This window comes from Equus przewalskii, chromosome 9 (assembly GCF_037783145.1).
Source record: "Equus przewalskii isolate Varuska chromosome 9, EquPr2, whole genome shotgun sequence".
NCBI lineage: Eukaryota > Metazoa > Chordata > Mammalia > Perissodactyla > Equidae > Equus > Equus przewalskii.
The window spans coordinates 21618311-21639087 of NC_091839.1; the positions used below are offsets into that span (position 1 = coordinate 21618311).

At 39.1% G+C, this 20777-nt stretch overlaps 1 protein-coding gene and 1 pseudogene across 1 annotated transcript; one reads left to right on the plus strand and one right to left on the minus strand.

The window, feature by feature from the left end:
• Positions 1 to 6167: 6167 nt before the first annotated feature.
• On the minus strand, positions 6168 to 8571 carry LOC103564672 (vomeronasal type-1 receptor 4-like). Its single transcript, XM_070558444.1, has one exon. The coding sequence runs from the start codon at positions 7177 to 7179 to the stop codon at positions 6238 to 6240; it is 942 nt and encodes a 313-aa protein (XP_070414545.1). The 5' UTR covers positions 7180 to 8571; the 3' UTR covers positions 6168 to 6237.
• Positions 8242 to 19249, plus strand: LOC103564674 (vomeronasal type-1 receptor 4-like; annotated as a pseudogene).
• The last annotated feature ends 1528 nt before the right edge of the window (positions 19250 to 20777 follow it).

Consider the following 20777-nt stretch of genomic DNA (forward strand, 5'->3'; position numbering starts at 1 on the left):
TTATATAATAAAAATTCTCAATAAAATAAGTAGAGAAGGAAACTACCTCAAGATAAAAAGGCCATATATGACCAATCTATAGTCAACATCATATTTAATGGTGAAACACTGAAAGCCCTTCCTCTGAGAACAAGAACAAGACAAGGATGCCCACTTTCACCACTCTTATTCAACATAGTACTGGATATTAGCCAGAGCAATTAAGCAAGAAAAAGAAACAAAAGGGATCCGGATTGGAAAGGAAGAAGTAAAACTCTCACTGGTTTTGGATGACATGATTCTGTCTATAGAAAACTTTAAACAATCCACCAGAAAAGTATTAAAAATAACAACTTCAGCAAAGTGGCAGGGTACAAATCAACATACAAAAATCAGTTGCATTTCTGTATACTAGTAGTGAACTAGCAGAAAGAGAATTCAAGTATACAATCCTATTTACAATCGCAACAAATATAATAAAATATCTAGGAATAAATTTAACCAAAGAGGTGAAAGGCCCACACACATAAAACTATAAGACATTAGTGAAAGAAATCAAAGAATAAAAAGAAATGGAAAAATATTCCATGATCATGGGTTAAATTAACAAACATAGATGAAATGCCCATATTACCTAAAGCAACCTACAGATTCAATTCAATCCCAATAAGAATTTCCATAACAGTCTTCACAGAAATAGAATAAAGGATCCTAAAATTTATATGGAACAACAGGAGACTCCAACCAGCCAAAGTAATCCTGAAAAGAAAGAACAAAACTAGAAGTGTCACAATCCCCGACTTTAAAATATACTACAAAACTATAGTAATCAAAATAACACAGGAGTGGCATAAAAACACACACCCAGATCAATGGAACAGAATTAAAATCCCAGAAAAAATGCCACACATATACAGACAGCTGATCTTCAACAAATGAACCAAGAACATACAATGGAGAAAGGAAAGTCTGTTCAATAAATGGCGTTGGGAGAACTGGGCAGCCATGTGCAAAAGAAAGAAAGTAGACCTTACACAAAAATTAACTCAAAGTGGATTAAAGACTTGAATGTAAGACCTGAAACCCTAAAACTCTTAGGAGAAAATATAGGTGGTACACTCTTTGACATCAGTCTTAGCAGTGTCTTTTTGAATATCATGTTGACTCAGGGAAGAGAAACAAAATAAAAAATAAACAAATTGGACTACATCAGACTAAAAAGCTTCTGCACAGGAAAGGAAACCATGAACAAAATGAAAAGACAACCCAGCAACGAGGAGAAAATATTTGCAAATCATATATCTGACAAGGGGTTAATTTCCAAAATATCTAAAGAATGCATACAACTGAACAACAATGAAACAAACAACCTGACCAAAAAATAGGCAGAGGATCTGAACAGATATTTTTCCAAAGAAGATATACAGATAGCCAACAGGCATAGGAAAGGATGTTCAACATCACTGATTATGAGGGAAATGCCAATCAAAACTACAATGAATATCACCTTTTACCCATCAGAATGGCTATAGTTAACAAGACAAGAATAACAAATGTTGGAGAGGATGTGGAGAAATGGGAACCCTCATATATTGCTGGTGGGAATGCAAACAGATGCAGCCAATATGGAAAATAGTATGCAGATATCTCAAAAAATTAAAAATAAGAATACTATATGTTCCTGCTATCCCACTACTGAGTATTTATCCAAAGAACATGAAATCAACAATTCAAAGAGATTAACACATCCCTATGTTCATCACAGCATTATTCACAATAGCCAAGATGTGGAAGCAACCCAAGCACCCATCTACAGATGAATGCATAAAGAAAATGTGCTATATATATACAATGGAATACTACTCAGCATAAAATGGACAAAATCATACAATTTGTGACAACATGGATGGACCTTGATGGTATTATGTTAATTGAAATAAGCCAGACAGAGAAAGACAAACACCATATGAATTCATTCATATGTGGAAGATAAACAAACACATGGGTAAGTAGAACAGATTAGTGGTTACCAGAGGAGAAGGGGGTGAGTGGAAGGACAAAGGGATAAAGGGGCACATGTGTATGGTGAGGGATAAAAATTAGACTATTGGTGGTGAACACGATGCAGTCTCTACTGATATATAGAAATGATATATAAAAATGTACATCTGAAATTCACACAATGTTATAAGCCAATATGACTTCAATAAAATAAATTTTTTTAAAAAAAAGGAAGCAAAGTATGTTTGAGTTTTTCATGCTCCCAGGTCCATTTCTAAAGGAAGGTTTTTGGGAGTCATCATTGCTAAATGAGGCAATGATTAGTGACCAAACTACCCAGTGGTTTACTGGTAAATGATTAATGACCGGCACTCCAACAAGTACAAAAAAACGATGTATGCAAATATTTTACATAAGTTTCTTAAACTTTATGGATATAAAAGATGTGAGTCACACAATTTACAAATAATAATAAAATATAAAACACTCTTTATTTTAAATTCCATGTAGGCAACTGATTTTCACAGAATGATTTCATTGACCTGTGCGCAGTCTTACAACTGCAGCCAATAATGTTTGCCATTGATGAATGAGTATAGTTCTGACATGAATGTTGGTTAATATTGTCATTTATTTTAATGAGTAGGACGTAAGTGAAACAATAAAGACATATGCCAGAATGTCTCTCATTCATCAATGATGTTAGCAATTTTTCTGATGAATTGGATAATGGCTTTTGTTTTTCGGAAGAATATTTCATCAGTTTCTTTTGATATTCACAATGTAAGAGGTACAGACACAATACACTTTTAAGTTTAATCTGCAATATTATTTTCTCCACCATGTTGTTACATCTAGATAATCAATAAAATAATGTTTTAAACCTCAGAAAAATCTGTGCAAGGTAGTCCGGAACATAAGTTGATACAAGATATAAAAAAGTATATATTTGAGAGGCATATGGAGAATTTTCCCTCTACAAGGTGCACCTTTCCATTTAAAATATGGGAATAACTGATTGTATAAAAAGATGTATTGAAAATTTTTGATACCAAGACTGACCTTAGTTGCGTGGTGCTGTGGAGTTGTTAAACGCTGTAGTAGGCACGTTGAGACACAGGTTTACCCAGACACTTAATGAAAAAGACAGATCCGAGGGAGTGAGAATGTTCATCTGGGTGAGCAATGAGAGGTGAGAGCAAATGGAAACAAAGAATAATATCATATTTTCAGAACAAACTGAAATTTGTTAGTTTAATGGAAAAATATATAATTTACTACCCTCAATAAAAGAAATAAAGTCTGAATGGTTTGCTGATCTAACTTTGTTGCAAGGTCAGTTGGCAAGGCTGAAGAAGGCCTGCGTGGCTTCTTCACAGTACAGCATGGATTTTTTTTTTTTCTTTTTACTGCTTTAAAGGCTGTACAGTTTGCTTGCTAGATATGCCTGTTAGACCAGGGACAGGGGTCCCAAAAATCTGTCCACTCTTTATTTATTGCACGAGATTCAACATATAAATCCATTGTCAAAATAATTCTTTTGATTTTCAAATTGCTGATCTCGATACTTTGCATCAGCTTCATAAGGTAAATACAGAGCAAGCTGCATTAACACCACTCCAAAAATTGAGGAAATATACACTTTGATATTTAGAAACCCAAAAGCTACAAACTCTACATAAATAGAATAGATTCATATTTTTCCCTTTCAAATGGCTTTCCCTACAGTGCTCCAAATTTAATGAAACTTCCAACCATAAACTAATTTCGTTACTGCAGAGACATTAGCATGCACCTCCAATCCCCTTTCTTGCCAACATACCCAAGTCATCTTAACATAACAGGAAAATCAGCCTTCTATACATCCCAATCCAGTTTTTTTTCAATTGTCCACAATCACTTGATCATTTTTAAATATCAGTTGAAGCAAATTTGTTTTTTGCTCTCTTTCACCCCAATCGACTTTAATCTGGCCATTTCTGCATGAAAATGATTTCCACATGGTAATCTCCCCTCATAATATTATACTTGAAACAAATGACTACTGTCTCTCTAAGGATGTTATATAAAAACTGTTACATGGCAACCAAGACTCTAATCACTGAGAAGGACTTTACCCTCCAACTTTACCCCAGGCTATTATTTATTCCCTAAGAACATTACTTTTCCTCAGTTTCAGTAATGATCTGCCACATGCTGACAATTTTCATGTAGATATTCCTAAAATTCTATGCCTAGTTCATTTCTGTGAAATTTCTTGTGATAGCTTGAAAGCCACACCCTCGAAGATTTCTCCATAACATCCAGATAGTTTCAAGACCTGGTGCTTACTATTGCATAAATTCTGATCTCCTCTACTACAAGCATTAGGAAAACTTCAATCACATTGGTATTTACATAACAATTATATTTCATCACAATATTATCATGATTTATTGCTTACTTTGAAGAAGACACTCAGCATGTTTTGCTTACCATTCTCTTGTGGTTCACAATTTAATTTAAGACTTTGAGGGGGAAGGAATGAATTGGCAACTGTACATTGTGGAAACATGTACAATTTATATATTTCTCATAAGATAAGGGGACCTTATATTCCTTATCCAGGCAAAGCAGAGTCTGGATACAAAGGAGTCACTGTTCATCAGCCTGAGAACGAATTAAATTCACATGAGACAGAATAGCAAGAGAAAATTAAACAAAGCTTTATTAGGATCATGGCCCGGGGCCTTTCTTCCTGAAGGAAGAAAGGGCGCCGAAGAAGTGGGGTGCACAGAATGGTTATATACCCCCAAACAGGATATTTAATATATGATTGAAATGTCCCTCCCACAATAGTCACAAGATTGCCCTGGTGGCACAGCGCTTGATGGACACAGCAGGTAGTGGTCTGCTATCCCGGAGGGTGGAGGGCATAGCAGGAGGCAAGTCTATTGTCTCGAGATGGGTGGTCACAGGTGAGCGCAGCAATCAGTTCCTAGCCTAAGGAAAGATGCTTAATCCTTAAAGAAATGCCAACATTGGGAGGGGGAGGGAAGTCAGTTACAGGAGGTTACCAGATACGCACAATAAAATGCAGATTTAAGTACTTGCCTTTGGCATTGATTAAGAGTTTATAGAGACAAGGTCATCTCCCCTTCTTCCTGGTACAGAGAGGGGGATATCTTTACAGATGGAGAGTTCTTTTACAATGTAAATGTCTCCTAACAAAGGGTAAGTAAATTCTACTCTTCAGTTGTTTTCCTGTCTGCAAAGTAACTAGCCTCAAATAATCATCATGCCAAAGAGACATATCTTGGGCTGGCCAATTCCAGTCCCCTCATTCCTAAAATGGAGGAAATATACAGTTTGCTCTTTGGAAATGCAAAAGCCACAAACTCTACATAAACACAATAGATTCATTTCTTTTGCTTTCAAATGGCTCTCCCTACAGTGCTCCAAACTGAATCAAACTTTTTACCATAAACTAATTTCATTTCTGTAGAGACGTGAGCATGAATCTCCAGACCCCTTTCTTGCCAACATGCCAAAGTAGTCTTAACATAATCTAGGCAAATCAGCCTTCTACACATCACGATACATGTCTTTCTAATTGTCAGCAATCACTTGATGGTTCTTCGACATCAACTGAAGCATATTTATATTTTGTGTTCTCCTTTGCCCCATTCTACTTTAATCTTGCCATTTCTGCAAGGAAATGACTTGGGCATGCTAATCTCCATGCATAATATTATATTCCAAATAAATGACTATGGTCTCTAAGGATGGTATGTATAAAACTCTTAACAGGCACTCAAAGGCTCTAATCCCCGAAAGACTGCCCTCCAGCTCTACCTCAGGCTATTCCGTATTCCTTAAGAAGATTCCTTCTCTCCAGTTTCAGTAAAGATCTGCCACAGGCTGAACCATTTTCATGGACATTTTCCTAAAATTCTATGCCTAGTTTATTTCTGGGAAATTTATTGAAACAGATTGAAAGTTACACACTCATAGACTTCTCCATAATATCCGGATAGTTTCAAGATCTGGTGCTTATTATTGCATAAATTCTGAACTCTTCCACTGAAAGCAATAGTAAAACTTCAATCACATATGTATTTACGTAATAATTATATTTACTTATAATACTATTACAATTCATTGTTTATTTTAAAGAAGACAATCAGCATGTTCTGTTTACCATTCTCTTGAGATTTTATTTAGCACTCTGAAGGGGAATTAATGAATGGCAATGCACATTGTGGAAATACATGTAGTTTATCTATTTCTCATAAGATTAGGAGATTTTATATTCCTTATCCAGGCAAAGCAGGGTCTGGATACACTGGAGTCACCATGCATGAGCAGAAAGGGGCTGACTGTTGGGAAATACACAGCCATGATTGCAGTGAGGTTCACCAGGAGCCAGTCAGGATTATTTAAAACAGACAAAGGAACTTGAAAGATGCAGGCAACTGCATAAAAAAAGGCAAAGGTGCTCATCAGGAGAAGGATGGTTTTGGTAGCTCTGGACTCAGGGGAGGATCTGCGGGAGATGTTGTCCCTACGAAGGTGTTGGACCCTCTGCTTGTGCCTGTACAGGATGAAAACCATGGTGCTGCTGGCCCAAAGCATGAGCCCCAAACAGAAAACATCAGGGACTGATAGCAATGCTGCATATAATGAGTCACTGGTTTTGTCATGAACAACAGAAGAACAGTATAGGAAATCTTTGTGGTTTGTGATGTTTTTGTTGCTCAGTTTGCCAGTTACAAAGATAGGAAAAATGACATTTACCAGCACTTGCAGGATCCAAAACAGGGAAATAGAGGGGACAATGTAGTTGGGAGCTTTTACTTTAAGTTCTGCCCACCTGGAGTTCCTGTGACTGATCGTGATCACCTGGAAGACACTCAAGACACAGATGCTACCAATGGACACTCCCCTCCCCACCCTGTGAAGAAAGAAACAAAGTTTGCATCCAAAATCACTGAGGAAGTTTTTCCACCCAAATGCTGCCATTGTCTGAGGGACTCCTTTACAGAAGAGGGCTAGGAAGTTGGCTACAATCAGGTGCTTAAGAATCAAATCTGTGCACCTTAACCTGGACTCAGTGAAGTAAAGGATGATATAATGGCAAAGAAGAGAGACATTGCCCAGGATCCCCACCACGGTCTGTGTTAAGAAGATCACTCCTATTGCCAAATCCCTGTTGGCCATCCTGTCAGTGCCCAGTCAGTGATATTTGTCTTCTGAGCTAGAGTTTCCTGAATGGGAATAATAGGCATTGGCTACATGGATCTTGCCAGCTGAAATCCAATAATCTCCACCTACTTTACTTCCCACTTATGTTATGGAAAGCAAAGTTGGGTCACCTCCTAGAGAGTTAAATCAGACTCTCCACCAGAAGTAGTTGTCTCACAAAGTAAGGTATATTTGCAGCAAATAGGACACCATGAGGAATCATTTCCAAAGTCATGGGTCCATGAACAAAGGAAAGGAGGGACCTTATGTTTCGGATAGGGAGGGAATATTCAAAAGGGAGAGTTGGATATTTGCTTGTGGACTCACCAGTTGGAAAATACGCTTCCACATACACTGCTGGTTATGATAATAAGGCCTAAGCTCCTCCTGGAGGGATCTTAGCATAAAAGTAAGGCAAAGGTCATAGGCATAGCTCTTGTGGTGAGGCTTGGTCTGGTTCAGGGTGGTTGATTATTGCATCTCCTTAACATGAAAAAAGGAAAAAAAAAAACTATTTGGAAAAGCAGTTAAATGCTTCCAAACCCACCCTTTAGTTCCATAGGGCAATTAGTTGACGACACTTGACACATTTACTTAATATTTTTCCTTTGCTAAGAGGTTTCCAGGGGTTGAATGTACAACCCTGAAAAAGCACTTATAATGTGAAATCATTCCTGGGAAGGCAGTACACCTGGATAGTTCTTCATTCTTCCCAAATCTATGAGGTAGGCACTTCTGTGAGTTTAATTATAAAGATGAGGAGAAGGTACACACAGAGAGGTTAAGTATTTGTCACAATCTTCTGCTTATGGCAGAGTGGGGACTTTGAAACAGGTTGGGCAAGAAACAGTGATAGTGCATTGAATTACCATGCTCTGCTAAAACGCCAGTTAGCTGTGTTCATGAAATAATCCAGGTCTGTGTTTAGTTTGGATATGGCATCTTGTCATTTAATTTTAGACTGGTGGTGTTTTACAGTTTCATCATAACTAGATTCCACTTATTTGTAAAGATTTATTCCATAGGCCGATATCAACTATGAGTAAAGCTTTAGACATCTTAGTAACAGTTGATGTAGTGCTGGCAGCAGAATGCGGTAGGAACCTGCCCCATGACAAGTGACATGTAATAAATATAAGAATGGCTTGACATTAGAGTGGCCATAGAAAGACTCATCTGCTTTTACATCAAGAACACAAGTATAATGGTACGAGTCACAGGTCTTACTGAACAATCACATGTAATGCCATACACTTTGGGACATAAAACACTAACACATGATACAGTAGTGGGAGGCAGCAGATAAAGGATTATTAATTTCAGATGATATACTTATCTATTTACTAAGACCTGAGTTTAGTAAAACTATTGGCATGAACTAAGATTTATAAATGATATTAACATACAAGACATATATACAAAATGGCATCTTCAATGTATGCATTCTTGTGTATTGTATCATTGAAATACTAGTTTTGGATTGATATTAGGTTTTTTCTTTTTACAGTGAGGAAGATTGGATCTGAGCTGACATGTGTGGCCAATTCTCCTCTTTTTGTTTGAGGAAGATTGTCCCTGAGCTAAAGGCTGTGCTCATTTTCCTCTATTTTTTTGTATATGGGATGCTGCCGCAGCATGGCTTGATGAGTGGTGCGTTGGTCTGTGCCCAGGATCCAAACCCAGGAACCACGGGCCACTGAAGCACAGCATATGAACTTAACCACTACACCACCAGGCCAGTCCCCTGGAATATTTTTTAAATGAGTGGAAACAACATGAGACAGACAGCTGCAACCTTTCTGTTCAAGCAATTACTATTCGGGATACTTTCTTCCCAGGATCGCATGATTCCTGTGTGATTCATTCTACTCTTTATTACAAACACGGAGGTATTATAGGTATGCCTGTAAAAATCTGAAATTTAGTCTATGATTCCTGTAAGTTAAACTGAACAGCAGATTGCTTTTATAACTGCATCCTTAAGCACTTTAAAAATTAGGTTTCATTGTCTCTCAGATTAAGCCACAACTATCATTGTCAATGAGGATTACACTAAATTACATTAGAAGCCATCAAGGAGTGGGGTATGGTCTAGGACCCTCATCTCTCTGTACTAGCTCACTCATGCCTCAGAATTCTTCCACCTTCCTACATGGCATTGGCACTGAATCAGGTGAATACACAGACAATTGCCTTTTTCTGATACAATCACTCACCCAGACTCTTGTTATGCCTTTCTTTTACACACTCTGCCTCCCAGACTGACATAGAAATTACTCACCCAACATCTTCCTGCTGCCAGAACAGTGGGCTCAGTTTGATGGTCACTATGTCCAGGACGTGTGTGGGAGGGAGGCAGCCAGACCCTGATATATAAGTTTGTGACTCTGTGACCTCACCTCCCTTCAGAACTGCAATTATTTCATCTGTAGCAGCGGTGTTAGTGCAGGCGTGGGAGCTGTGAGCATTACTGGAAACTTTTCTCCAAGTTGTTAATTACCAAAAACAATTACAACTTTCTACTTAGCGCTCCTAGGGGAAACTCTAGGAGTGTTTTTGAGAGTCTCTTTGTTTTCTATTATCCCTGAATGCAGACAAGGTTTCAAATCGGGGAGAACAGGAAAGGCTGATGCTCGACACATGAGGAACTGGCTGCAAGTCTCTGTGTCACACTGAGCTTTTTGCTGCCTTGAGAAGTTCTTTTACCAAATGTCTACTTCTTGCATAATCTTCATTTCACTTGGCTGAACCATCATTTCAGTTATTAGCACAGAAATAGAATGAGACAAAGTACCTGGGAAGGAGTTCCAATGGGGTACAAGTGAAAGGAAGAACTTGATACAAATCACTCACTAGAGAAATCACTGGCACAAATCAGTTATTTAATTTGGGCTATTTGCATAATTTAATGCCAATTAATATGGAAATTGTGTAGGAAAATAGACTTTATCCTTATGGATGTCCGTTAATGATAAGAATTCCAGACAGAAAAATATACATAGAAGAAAGAAAGAAGGTTCTAGAAGGGTGTCTCACAAATAAAAGAACCCAGATCACATGGTTCAGTGAGCCAATTCTACCATTCTTGTAGCGATCACGTGACCCAGTGCTCAAGTTTTAATTCAACAAGATCAAATAGTTTCCACAGTACTCTACAGATTTTTGTTTTGCTGCTGGATTTTCAGTGATGAGCATTGGTTGCTTTGGTAATTAAGAAACATAAATTAGGAGTTGAAATGGATCCTTTTGTTTTCCCTATAAACAAATCCACATTTGATGCAGTTTCACTAGGCAATTATTTCATGGGTGTATGATAGGGTAAGGTTAGAGAAGAGGGGGCACAAGGAAAGGGATATACAGAAAAGATGAGAGAGAAGAAAGCCTGGGGTAAGGGAGAATGGAGAATGCAGGGAAAGAGAGAGGGCAGAGGGATAAGAGAGAAAAGAGTGTCAAATGTCAGGGAGAGGTTAAAGTGCATTGTGGGGTGTGAGGGTACAAGGCGACAAAGTGTGCAGCGCATTAAGGGTATGAGCATATTGAGTTCTGGGGAAATAGGGGTATGGGTTTCATGGGAGTGTGGAGGATAATAGGGATGGGGAATTTGGGATAAAAATATTAATGGTCAGTCGTTGGTAAAACTCCCAGGAGACTTAATGTCCTTGAGGGATTAAAAATATGGTGATGGGGAGGAATGGGAATATGTGTGGGGTAGGCTGATCTTGGAAGTAGAGAGTGTGGTCCAAGACAGATCTAGAGTGTGGGAAGAGGAGATGGAACCTGGAGCAGATAATGAGTATGAGACGGGAGGCAAAATTGTCCCAGACATGAGGGATCTGGGAGGGGTAGTGGGCATATGTGAGCCAAGGAGCCCAGGAGAAAGGGACTACATGGTTGGGTGTAATGGGTTCAGGCTGCGGATTGGGCTCCTGGAGGAGTTGAGGATACCTGAAAGTTGAGCCTAGGATGTTCAATGATAGGGGATGTACACAACTCAGGGAATGGTTGAGATGTTTGAAGTGGAGTGGACATAGAGAAAGAAAAAGAAGAACTCAGATGATGTGGTTGGCAGGAGTGATGGGAAGTGAGGAAGGCCAGACTGGAGCCCTTGCAATACTGCTCACATAGGGATGGATGTCAAAAAGGCGACAGGAGGGAGGTTGGGGGTGAAATAAGAGTCTAAATGGGTTGAGTAGATGTGAGGGTTGAGTGGAAGTTTAGTAGATGGCTATAGCTGACAGGGTGGAGGCATGGAGGATGTAGCTGGAGGAGGAGGGACATAGTTGGGGGAGAGAGGGCTGGAACTAGGAATGATGATGGTGTCTGTGGGTGGATTGGAGGCTACTATATGATTCATTCAGAAATTCCTTAATTTATGCCATAATTACAATGTCATCGTTAGTTTCTAATGTCAGCTCAGGGGGCAAAAATCTTGCTTATATAAAATGGCCACTCCAAATTGCTTAAGTAGAACATACAGTCAAGGAGGGATGGTAAAACTTTTAGTGAACAACACGATAGCATTCTCACTCTTCCTTCAGGATATTAGGTACAGGATATGACCTTGACGGGTCAGGCAGGAGAAGCTGTTTACTGGTATCCGGCATTGCAAGCATTGGGAAGAGGGCCCAGTGCATCAGGTCCCAACCTCTGCATTGATGCTGAAGAACTGCTACGTCCCAAATAAATTTTTTGCCCCAACACTGATCAGATGAAAATCTCTTTAGGTGTTGTGGTATTTCCAAACTATAATGCTTTATTTTCAGCTATATGAACTTTTATTAAGCTTTTGTTTATAAGCTTTGCTGTAAGAAGATAAAACATAACAAGATACCTAAGAGTCATAAGGACATTCTCCCCATTGCTTACTCCTTATAAGAAACCATCACAAGGGGTAACCCATGGTATTACAGTTGTAGATATATTAACAGTTTTTTTTTCCCCCTGAGGAATATTCACCCTGAGCTAACATCCGTTGCCAATCTTCCTCTTTTTGTGTGTGAGATGCTGCCACAGCATGGTCACTGACAGATGAGTGGTATAGGTCTGTGCCTGAGAAGTGAACCCAGGCCACTGAAATGGAGCATGCCAACCTTAACCACTAGGCCACTGGGGCTGGACCAAGACCATTTGTAACATAATAGGCTGCTCTCCAACCCTGGATGTAACATAAGCTGGGTGGTTATATTATGCTACATGGAAAAATGGATTTTGCAGGCGTAATTAAGGCTGCTAATCAGATGATTTCAAGATAGGGAAATTGTTCCGGATTATCTGGTGGGGCCAATGTAACATATGTGTTTTTAAAAGAGAAAGAACGGGGGAGATCTGGTAGAAGAGGGAATCAGAGATTTGAAGCACGAGAGGGATTTCACACTTTATTGCTCTAGTTGAAGATGGAATGTAGGTGGGCCTGTGAGGAAACCTTAAGGAGGAAATGAATTCTGCATACAACCTAAAAGATACTGGAAGTGAATTCTTCCACAGAGTCTTGAAAATAGAGCCCAAACTAGATGACACTTTAATTTTGGCTTGTGACACCATAATCAAAGTACTCAGCCAGGCCCACTCAGTTTTCTGATATAGGATCTGCAAGAAAATAAGTGGGTTTTCTCAAAACATCAGGTTGTATGCCTTAAGTATATAAAAATCTTATTTGTCAACTATACATCGATAAAGGTGAAAAAAAAATGTGTTAAACTGCTCAAGTTTGTGGTAAATTATGTCCATAATATGAAAGTAATAAACATAGGAAGAAATTTAGTGGTAAAATATGTAAGCAATAAAATATTCATGAATTACCTGACTGATAGTATTTTGATCCCAAATGTAAGAATTTTCATCACTGAGGTACATTCTCCTTCTTATGTAGTTTAAGAATATATCTGAAATTGCACTGACTACGCACACACACACACGCGCGCTCACACACACACATAATTAACCTATTCTGTTTGCCTTATTACCTCTGTGGTACAGAAGTGACGGCTTTCAAATTATTAAAATATAGAATTTTAAGAGAAAGAGTGGATACAGCATCTGACTGGAAACTCAACATTTGCCTGAGAAAGAGACATTTCCTTTTTTCTTCCCTTTGTCCTTGTCTCACTGTCTTGAAAAGTCACACTTGCATTTTGAGATTGTGTCTTTTATATTGCATTAATATATCCAGTCTGTTATGTTTGAATTGTGTTCCCAAAGTTCATATATTGAAATGTTAACCCCTAGTGGTTCAGTATGTGACCTTTGGAAATAAGGTCATTGCAGTTGTATCTCCATTCCCTCAATATCCATGCTGCCACTCTTTCCACCTCTATAGCCCCCTAGACCTCAATCTCACAACCCTTTTAGACCTTTATTCATCCCCTAGACTTCCACCTGCCCCACCATCCTCCAAATCCTTGACCTGTCTCTGCCTTATTTCACCTCCACCTCACTCTTCTAAACTTCCATACCCCATCTCCATCCTGCACTCACTTTGAAATCCATCCTTCTGTCCACTCTTCCCCCCTACTCTTCCACAAATCTAGACTCAACACTCTTTAGCCTTCCATCACCTTCACATTCTCTTTCTTCCTTGACTCCTATTTGCCCCCATCCCAGTGACTTCAACCCATTTCTCTTGTCCTCTATGGCCCATCTCTCAAAATCCCATTCCTCAAACATTGGGCATTATCAGCTCCCTGTGTCCATTATCTACACTTCAAAATCTGCCCTTTTCCTCTGAGTCCTTTAGCCTCCTCATATCCACTATCTCTCCAGCTGACTGCATCACTTGCCACCATTTTGTCTGTTGAGCCCATTATGACCCCTGCAAGGCTCTAGCTCCCTTTCCCCTAACTGTCTCTGATGTCAGCTGCTAACTACATCCAGCACATCCATACCCACCAATGTACTGTATTGCAGTTTGTTTCTTCTTTTTTTTTAAACGCTGTCTTGACCAAGTTTTGAGGACCTCCCTAGTGTGTGGTCAATTTCCCTTCTTGAGCAGCTGATCAATCCACACTTCAACCACTTCCCTAACTGCGCTTTCACGCTCTGGGCCACTTGGCAACAGCTCTAATTAGCCCAAGACAGGCACCACACAACTGAGGACAGTCCTTTTACTATGGAGCCTGCAAAATTATTCAAATTAGCCAATGGACAAGGAGCCCCTAACCCTGACTAACCCACCCCACTTGCCATGCACAGGCTGCCCTTACAGCTTCAGGTTCCTGGTACCCTGTTCCTGGGTACAACCCTCTGTGTGGCCCTGCTTGTCCTCCTTCTCTCTTTTGGAGCTGTAAGTAATAGAGTTCTGCCGTTCATCTATCCAAGCATCATAGTGTTGTGTTCCTCCATCAAAACAGTGTTCAGAGGGCCAGCCTAGTGGCTGAGTGGTTAAGTTTGCTCTCTCTGCTGTGGTGGCCCAGGGTTTTCCCAGTTTGGATCCTGGGCATGGACATGGCACAGCTCATCAAGCCATTTTGAGGTGGCGTCTGACATAGCACAAGCAGAAGGACCTACAAGTAGAATATAGAACTATGTGCTGGGGGGCTTTGGGGAGAAGAAGAAGAAGAAAAAAGTTCGGAAACAGATGTTAGCTCAGGTGCCAATCTTTAGAAAAAAAAGTTTCCAATCTTATGAAGCATATATGCCTTTTCCCCACTGTCTTCTTTAATCCCTGGTGGACATGAACTCTCCTGTGCCTAACACCTGCCTCTGCCCTTGACTCATATCTGACCACTGTCCCCCTTCCCATTACCCCCTTGTTCCCATGACTGATGTACCCTTTATCCCCACAGAGCCCAATATGTGCCACATCCTTCACTTCTTTGCACACTTTGCCCCTTGGTGCCCTTAAGCCCTGCAGTGCACTTTACAAGGTCAGGACTCTTCGACTCCATGTGCATTTTCATGCTCTCCACTCTCTTTTCCTGCACTCTCTCCCCAAACACCATGCTCTTTGCACCACCATCTTACCCTTATATCCTCTTTCCTCTGCCATCTTTCTGATCACCTTTCCCTATCACCCCCATTCTCATCCATTCCCCACACACTCTTTGTCATCACTCTCCCCACATTTCCACCTCATATGGCAGAGGTCATAGCACTTTGTTCTAATTTTTTTTATTGTGTAGAAATTTTTATTTCTAATTTTTTGTTGTAGAAATATTATAAAAACATCTCTAATTATTTTAGTATTTTAAAAGACAGTAAGTATTCTTTTAAATTTTGTGAATTTTATTATAATGCATTGATAACAAATGTTTGCTATTTTAACCATTTTAAGTGTACTGGTCAGTGGTTAAGTATATTCATATTTTTGTGCAACCTTATCACTACTATCCTTCTCCAGAACTCTTTTCATTTTGCAAAACTGAAAGTCTATACCCATTAAACAGCAATTTCTCATCTCTCTCCCCTAAGACCCTGGAAACCACCTTTCTATCTTTTGTCTCTGAATTTGACTACTATACGTATCTCAAAGCAGTGGAATCATACATTAATTGTACTTTTTTGAATTGCTCATTTCACTTAGTGTAATATCCTCGATGTCTTTCTATGTTGTAGCATATGTCATAATTTTCTTGCTTTTTAAGGCTGAGTAATATTCCATTGTATGTATACACTACGTATTGCTTATCCATTCATCTGTCATTGGACACTTGGGTTGCTTCCATGTTTTAGCTATTGTGAATAATGCTGCTATGAACACGGGTGCACAAATGTCTCTTCGAGACCCTGACTTCTATCCTTTTCAGTATATACCCAGAAGTGGAATTGCTGGAGCCTGGAGTGATTCTGTTTTTAATTTTTAAGGAACTGCCAAACTGCTTTCCATGGTGGCTGTATCATTTTGTATTCCCACTATCAGAACACAAGAGTTTGATTTCTCCACCTCCTTGCCCTCACTTGTTATTTTCTGGTTTTTAATTTTTTTATAATAGCCATCCTAATGGCTGTGAGCTGGTATTTCACTGTAGCTTTGGTTTGCATTTCCCTAATAAATTGCGAAGTTAAGCATCTTTTCATGTCCTAATTCACCATTTGTATATTGTTTTTTGAGAAATGTCTATTCAAGTTCTCTACCGATTTTGAATTGGGTTGGCTTTTTTATTGTTGACTTTTGAATGTCCTCTATGTATTCTGTATATAATCCCTTAACAGATACATGAATTGCAAATATTTTCTCCCATTCTGACGTTTGCCTTTATTAGTCTGTTGATAATGTCTTTTGATGCACAATGTTTAATTTTCATGAAGTCTGATTTGTCTCTATTTTCTTTTGTTACCTGTGCCTTTGGTGTCATATCCAAGAAATCCTTGCCAAATCTACTATCATGAAGCTTTTCATTTTTATTTCAAAAATTGGCACCTGAGCTAACATCTGTTGCCAATCTTCTTTTTTTCTTCTTCTTCTTCTCATCAAAGCCCATAGTTGTATATTCGAGTTGTAGGTCCTTCTGGTGGTGCTATGTGGGATGCCACCTCAGCGTGGTTTGGCAAGTGGTGCCATGTCCGTGCCCAGGATCTGAACCAGTGAAACCCTGGGCCGCCGAAGTGGAGCATGAAAACTCAACCGCTCGGCCATGGGGCCAGCCCCTGAAGCTTTTAATCTATGTTTTCTTCTAAGAGTTTTATTGATTTAAGTCTTACATTTAGGTCTTTGATCCATTTTGAGTTAATTTTTGTATATGACCTTTGGTCAAGGTTCAACTTTATGAATACACCTCTCTAAAGACCACCTAGATCAAGAAACTGAATGCCATTAGTCTCCCAAAACCCTCTTGCATCATCTCTAAGTCACTACCCCTAGAGTATAGTTCTATTGCGTAGATTTGTAGGAGTGGAGCCATTGGAACATATATTTGTGTCTATTCTAACAATTAAGAGATTAAATCACTTGCGTGTTTTGTACTTTACTTAAATGGAATCATACAACATGATGTCTTCCATATTGGTCCTTTTTTTCCATTCCATATGATTTTGTGAATTTATCTGTATTGTTCCACACTAATGTTGGTAGTCATTAGCACTGCTGTAGAGGATGCCATTGTGTGAATATCAAACAACTAATTGATTGATTATACTGTTAATGGACCACTGGGTAGTTTTGAGTTTGGGGCTATTATGCGTAATGAGTAATGCTGGCGTATAAGTTCTGTAACTAGTTTTTGGGTGATAAATGTGTAAATTTCTGTTGAGTTTACTCATGAGTGGAATTATTGAGACATAAGATTGCACCTGGTCAGTGAAAGTAGATACTATCATGCAGTTTTCCAAAATGTTTGCCTCAATTTTAACAACCACCAGCAGTATGTGAGAACCTTGGTTTACCCATATCCTTGCCCAAACTTCGTGTTTCATGTCACTTCATTTTTGCTTTCTGGTTGGTATATGATGATACCATGCAGCGGTTTAATTTGATTTTTCCTGATTACTATGGACATTGAACATTGTTCACAAACGTCTTATCCATTGAATTAATCAATGGACATTGAGTTTTGAAGTTTCTTTTGGGAGATTTTGTCCGTTTTATTCCTACTGTGTGGTCTATAAGAGTTCTTTGTGCTGTTTACAGCTTCCCCCCTACCCCATCTCTGGATGTGTGTGTGTCTTTTGATGACAAGCATCTCTTAATTTTAATATAATTTAATTTCTCATCTCACATATATAGTTGTTTTGTGCTGTTAAGAAATATTTTCTAAATCTAAGGCCCTTCGTTCTGCTCTTGTTTTTCTGAGAACATAATTATTTATCTTTAAAATTTAGATCAGCACTCCACTCAGAATTGATTTATTGTATCATGGGTAGTTATTGAGATTTTTCTTTTTTCCAATGTGGCTAGCAAATTACAGTTTATGCTGAAAATGTTGTACTGTGCTTTCTTTCCATTTGTTATGACTTGCCATGACTGCACCCAAATAAGATCCCTTCATTAGCACTGCTGACTTTTCATAAAATTTACTGGAAATTTTCTCCATCTCTTCCTCCTTCTTTAAGTCTTTGGCAATCCCACAGGAGTGAAGGAGTTACTCTTGGTGTCAAAAATCTTCAATGAGCCTTTTTTCTCAGAATAATGATTATTATCATAACTCAGAGGAAACCTAGTGAATTAGAGAACAGCCTCCAGGCATTTGGCAATAGGAATAATCTTATCACAGGCTACAGTTGGAATCCTGGGAAATTTTTCTCTTCTTTACCATATCTCTTCCTTCACCACACTGAAGGTGGGTTGAGATCCACAGGTTGGATTCTCAAGCACCTGGTGATTGTCAACTCCTTGGTCATTCTCTCCAAAGGAGTCCCCCAGACAATGGTAGCTCTGGGTTAAAACAATTTTTCAATGATTTAGGATGCAAACCTCTTTTGTATTTTCAGAGAGTGGGCAGGAGCGTGTCCATTGGCATCACCTGACTGTGAAGTATCTTCCAGACCATCATGATCAGCCTCACGAACTTCAGCTGGAAAGATCTTAAAGTCAAATCCCCAAAGCACATTGGCTTTCTCAATTTCCCTCTGTTGGATTCTTTACATGTTTGTAAATTTTATTTTTCCCATATACATGTTGTATGTTTCTGGCAAATTGAGTAGCAAAAACATCATGAAGAAAAGAGATATGGCATACGGTTCTGCTATAGATTATGATAAAATCTCAGGTTCTGGATGCAACACTCATAGTATTCCCTGAAGCGGTATTTTCTTTGCTCATAATGTGCGCCAGCGGCTCCATGATTTTCATCCTGTACAAGCACACAGATCAAGTCCAACATTTTCACAGGAATAATGTTTCCCCTAGATATTCTGCTGAGTCCAGAGCCATCTGAAACATCTTTGTTCCCCCAGTCACCTTTGTATCATTTTCTGCCCTTTCCTCTATCTTTCTCATTTGTATTGCTCTCCTTTACAACCTCACTTGGTGGTTAGTGAACACCTATGCCCTAATTTCGATGTGCTTTCCTACTGTCAGCCCGTTTCTGCTCATGAGCCATGATTCTACTATTTCCAGTCTCTCCTTTCCCAGAGTAGGAGCACAAAATCCCCTAATTTTACCAGAAATATGTAAATTGTAGGCTTTTTCACAATATTCAGTTGTTTATTTATTCATTATGATTGAAAAATCAATACAGAATCTTAATGAGAAACTGCCAACAAAAAGTTCCTCGTTTATATCATAAAAAGTTTCTATATCACAGGTTAGTGTCAATTGACCTAAACACTCACCCACCCTCTATCTTTCTGGTGACAAGAGAAAGTGTCGTTCATCTCAGTAACACCTCTCTACCTGCACCTCACCCTGATTGACATAATCCCTTCTGGCACATGTGGGATGGGGAAGCACAGCATATAATGCAACAATTCCCATTACATTGTGATGTAGAAACAATGACAAGATATTGAATTTTTCCAGAAGGTCCTGACATGGTCTGTTTTTTCCAACAAAATTCATATATTGAAACCTAACCTTCAAGATGATGGTATTGGGGTGAAGCTTCTGGAAGGTGATTAAATCATGAGGGCAGAGCCTTCATCAATGAAATTGGTGTCCCTTAGCAAGAAGCCTGAGAGAGCACCCTTGCCCCCTTCCACCTTGTGAAGATACAACAAGTCTGCGACCCAAAAGATGGCCCTTACCTGACCATTCTGGCTCCCTGATCTCAGACTACAAGCCTCCAGAACTGAGAGATACAAATTGTTTAAAAACAACTCAGCCTGTGGAATTTGGTTATAGCAGCCCAAACAAGCTGAGATAGACCACAACTACCTTATCAAGTTAGCTTCCCTCCAATGCTATGACTGTGCACAAAGGCCATTGGTTGTAAGGCTCAGTCACTATCCCATCTTCAAGGCCAAGACTGACAAGAAATGTAAAGCATGTAAAATTTTACCCTCTTGCAAACTGGTAAACTAGCCTACCGTTTCATGGATGGTCTAGAAGACATGAGACTTCCGGGATGGAGACAAACAACATTGTTATTCATGGCTAAACAGGCAGCTAGAGCTTCCTGTTCACATGTGTTCCTACTGGTCTCACAAGCACCACAGGGACCAAGCAAAGAGGCCAGATGGATGCTGGCACACAAAGTAAATTTGCATCACAGCTGGAGAACACTAATCTTGAGAACCCCAAATCTTTTAAAGTGGGTTATAAGTACACCAGCCCAAGCTTTGCCTCTGAGGAAGGCATTATCTCTATTATATTGGTCCAGGTAATTAAGGTGTCCTTGCTCCCAATATGAACACTACTGCCATCTTCCAAGGCTATCATACAGAAATCTGTGCAAGTTGGTCCAGAACACAAGTTGACACAAGATGTGAAAAAACATTTGAGAGGCCCCTGGAGAACTGTTTCCTCATATGGTGCACCTTTCCTTTTAAAATTTGAGGACAACTGATTGAGTAAAAAGATCCATTGGAGATTTTTATTTATTTATTTATTTATTTATTTACTTTTGGTGAGGAAGATTGACCCTGAGCTAACGTCTATTGCCAATCTTCCTCCTTTTTGCTTGAGGAAGATTGTCTCTGAGCTAACATCTGTGCCAATCTTCCTCTGTTTTGTATGTAGGATGGCACCACAGCATGGCTTGATG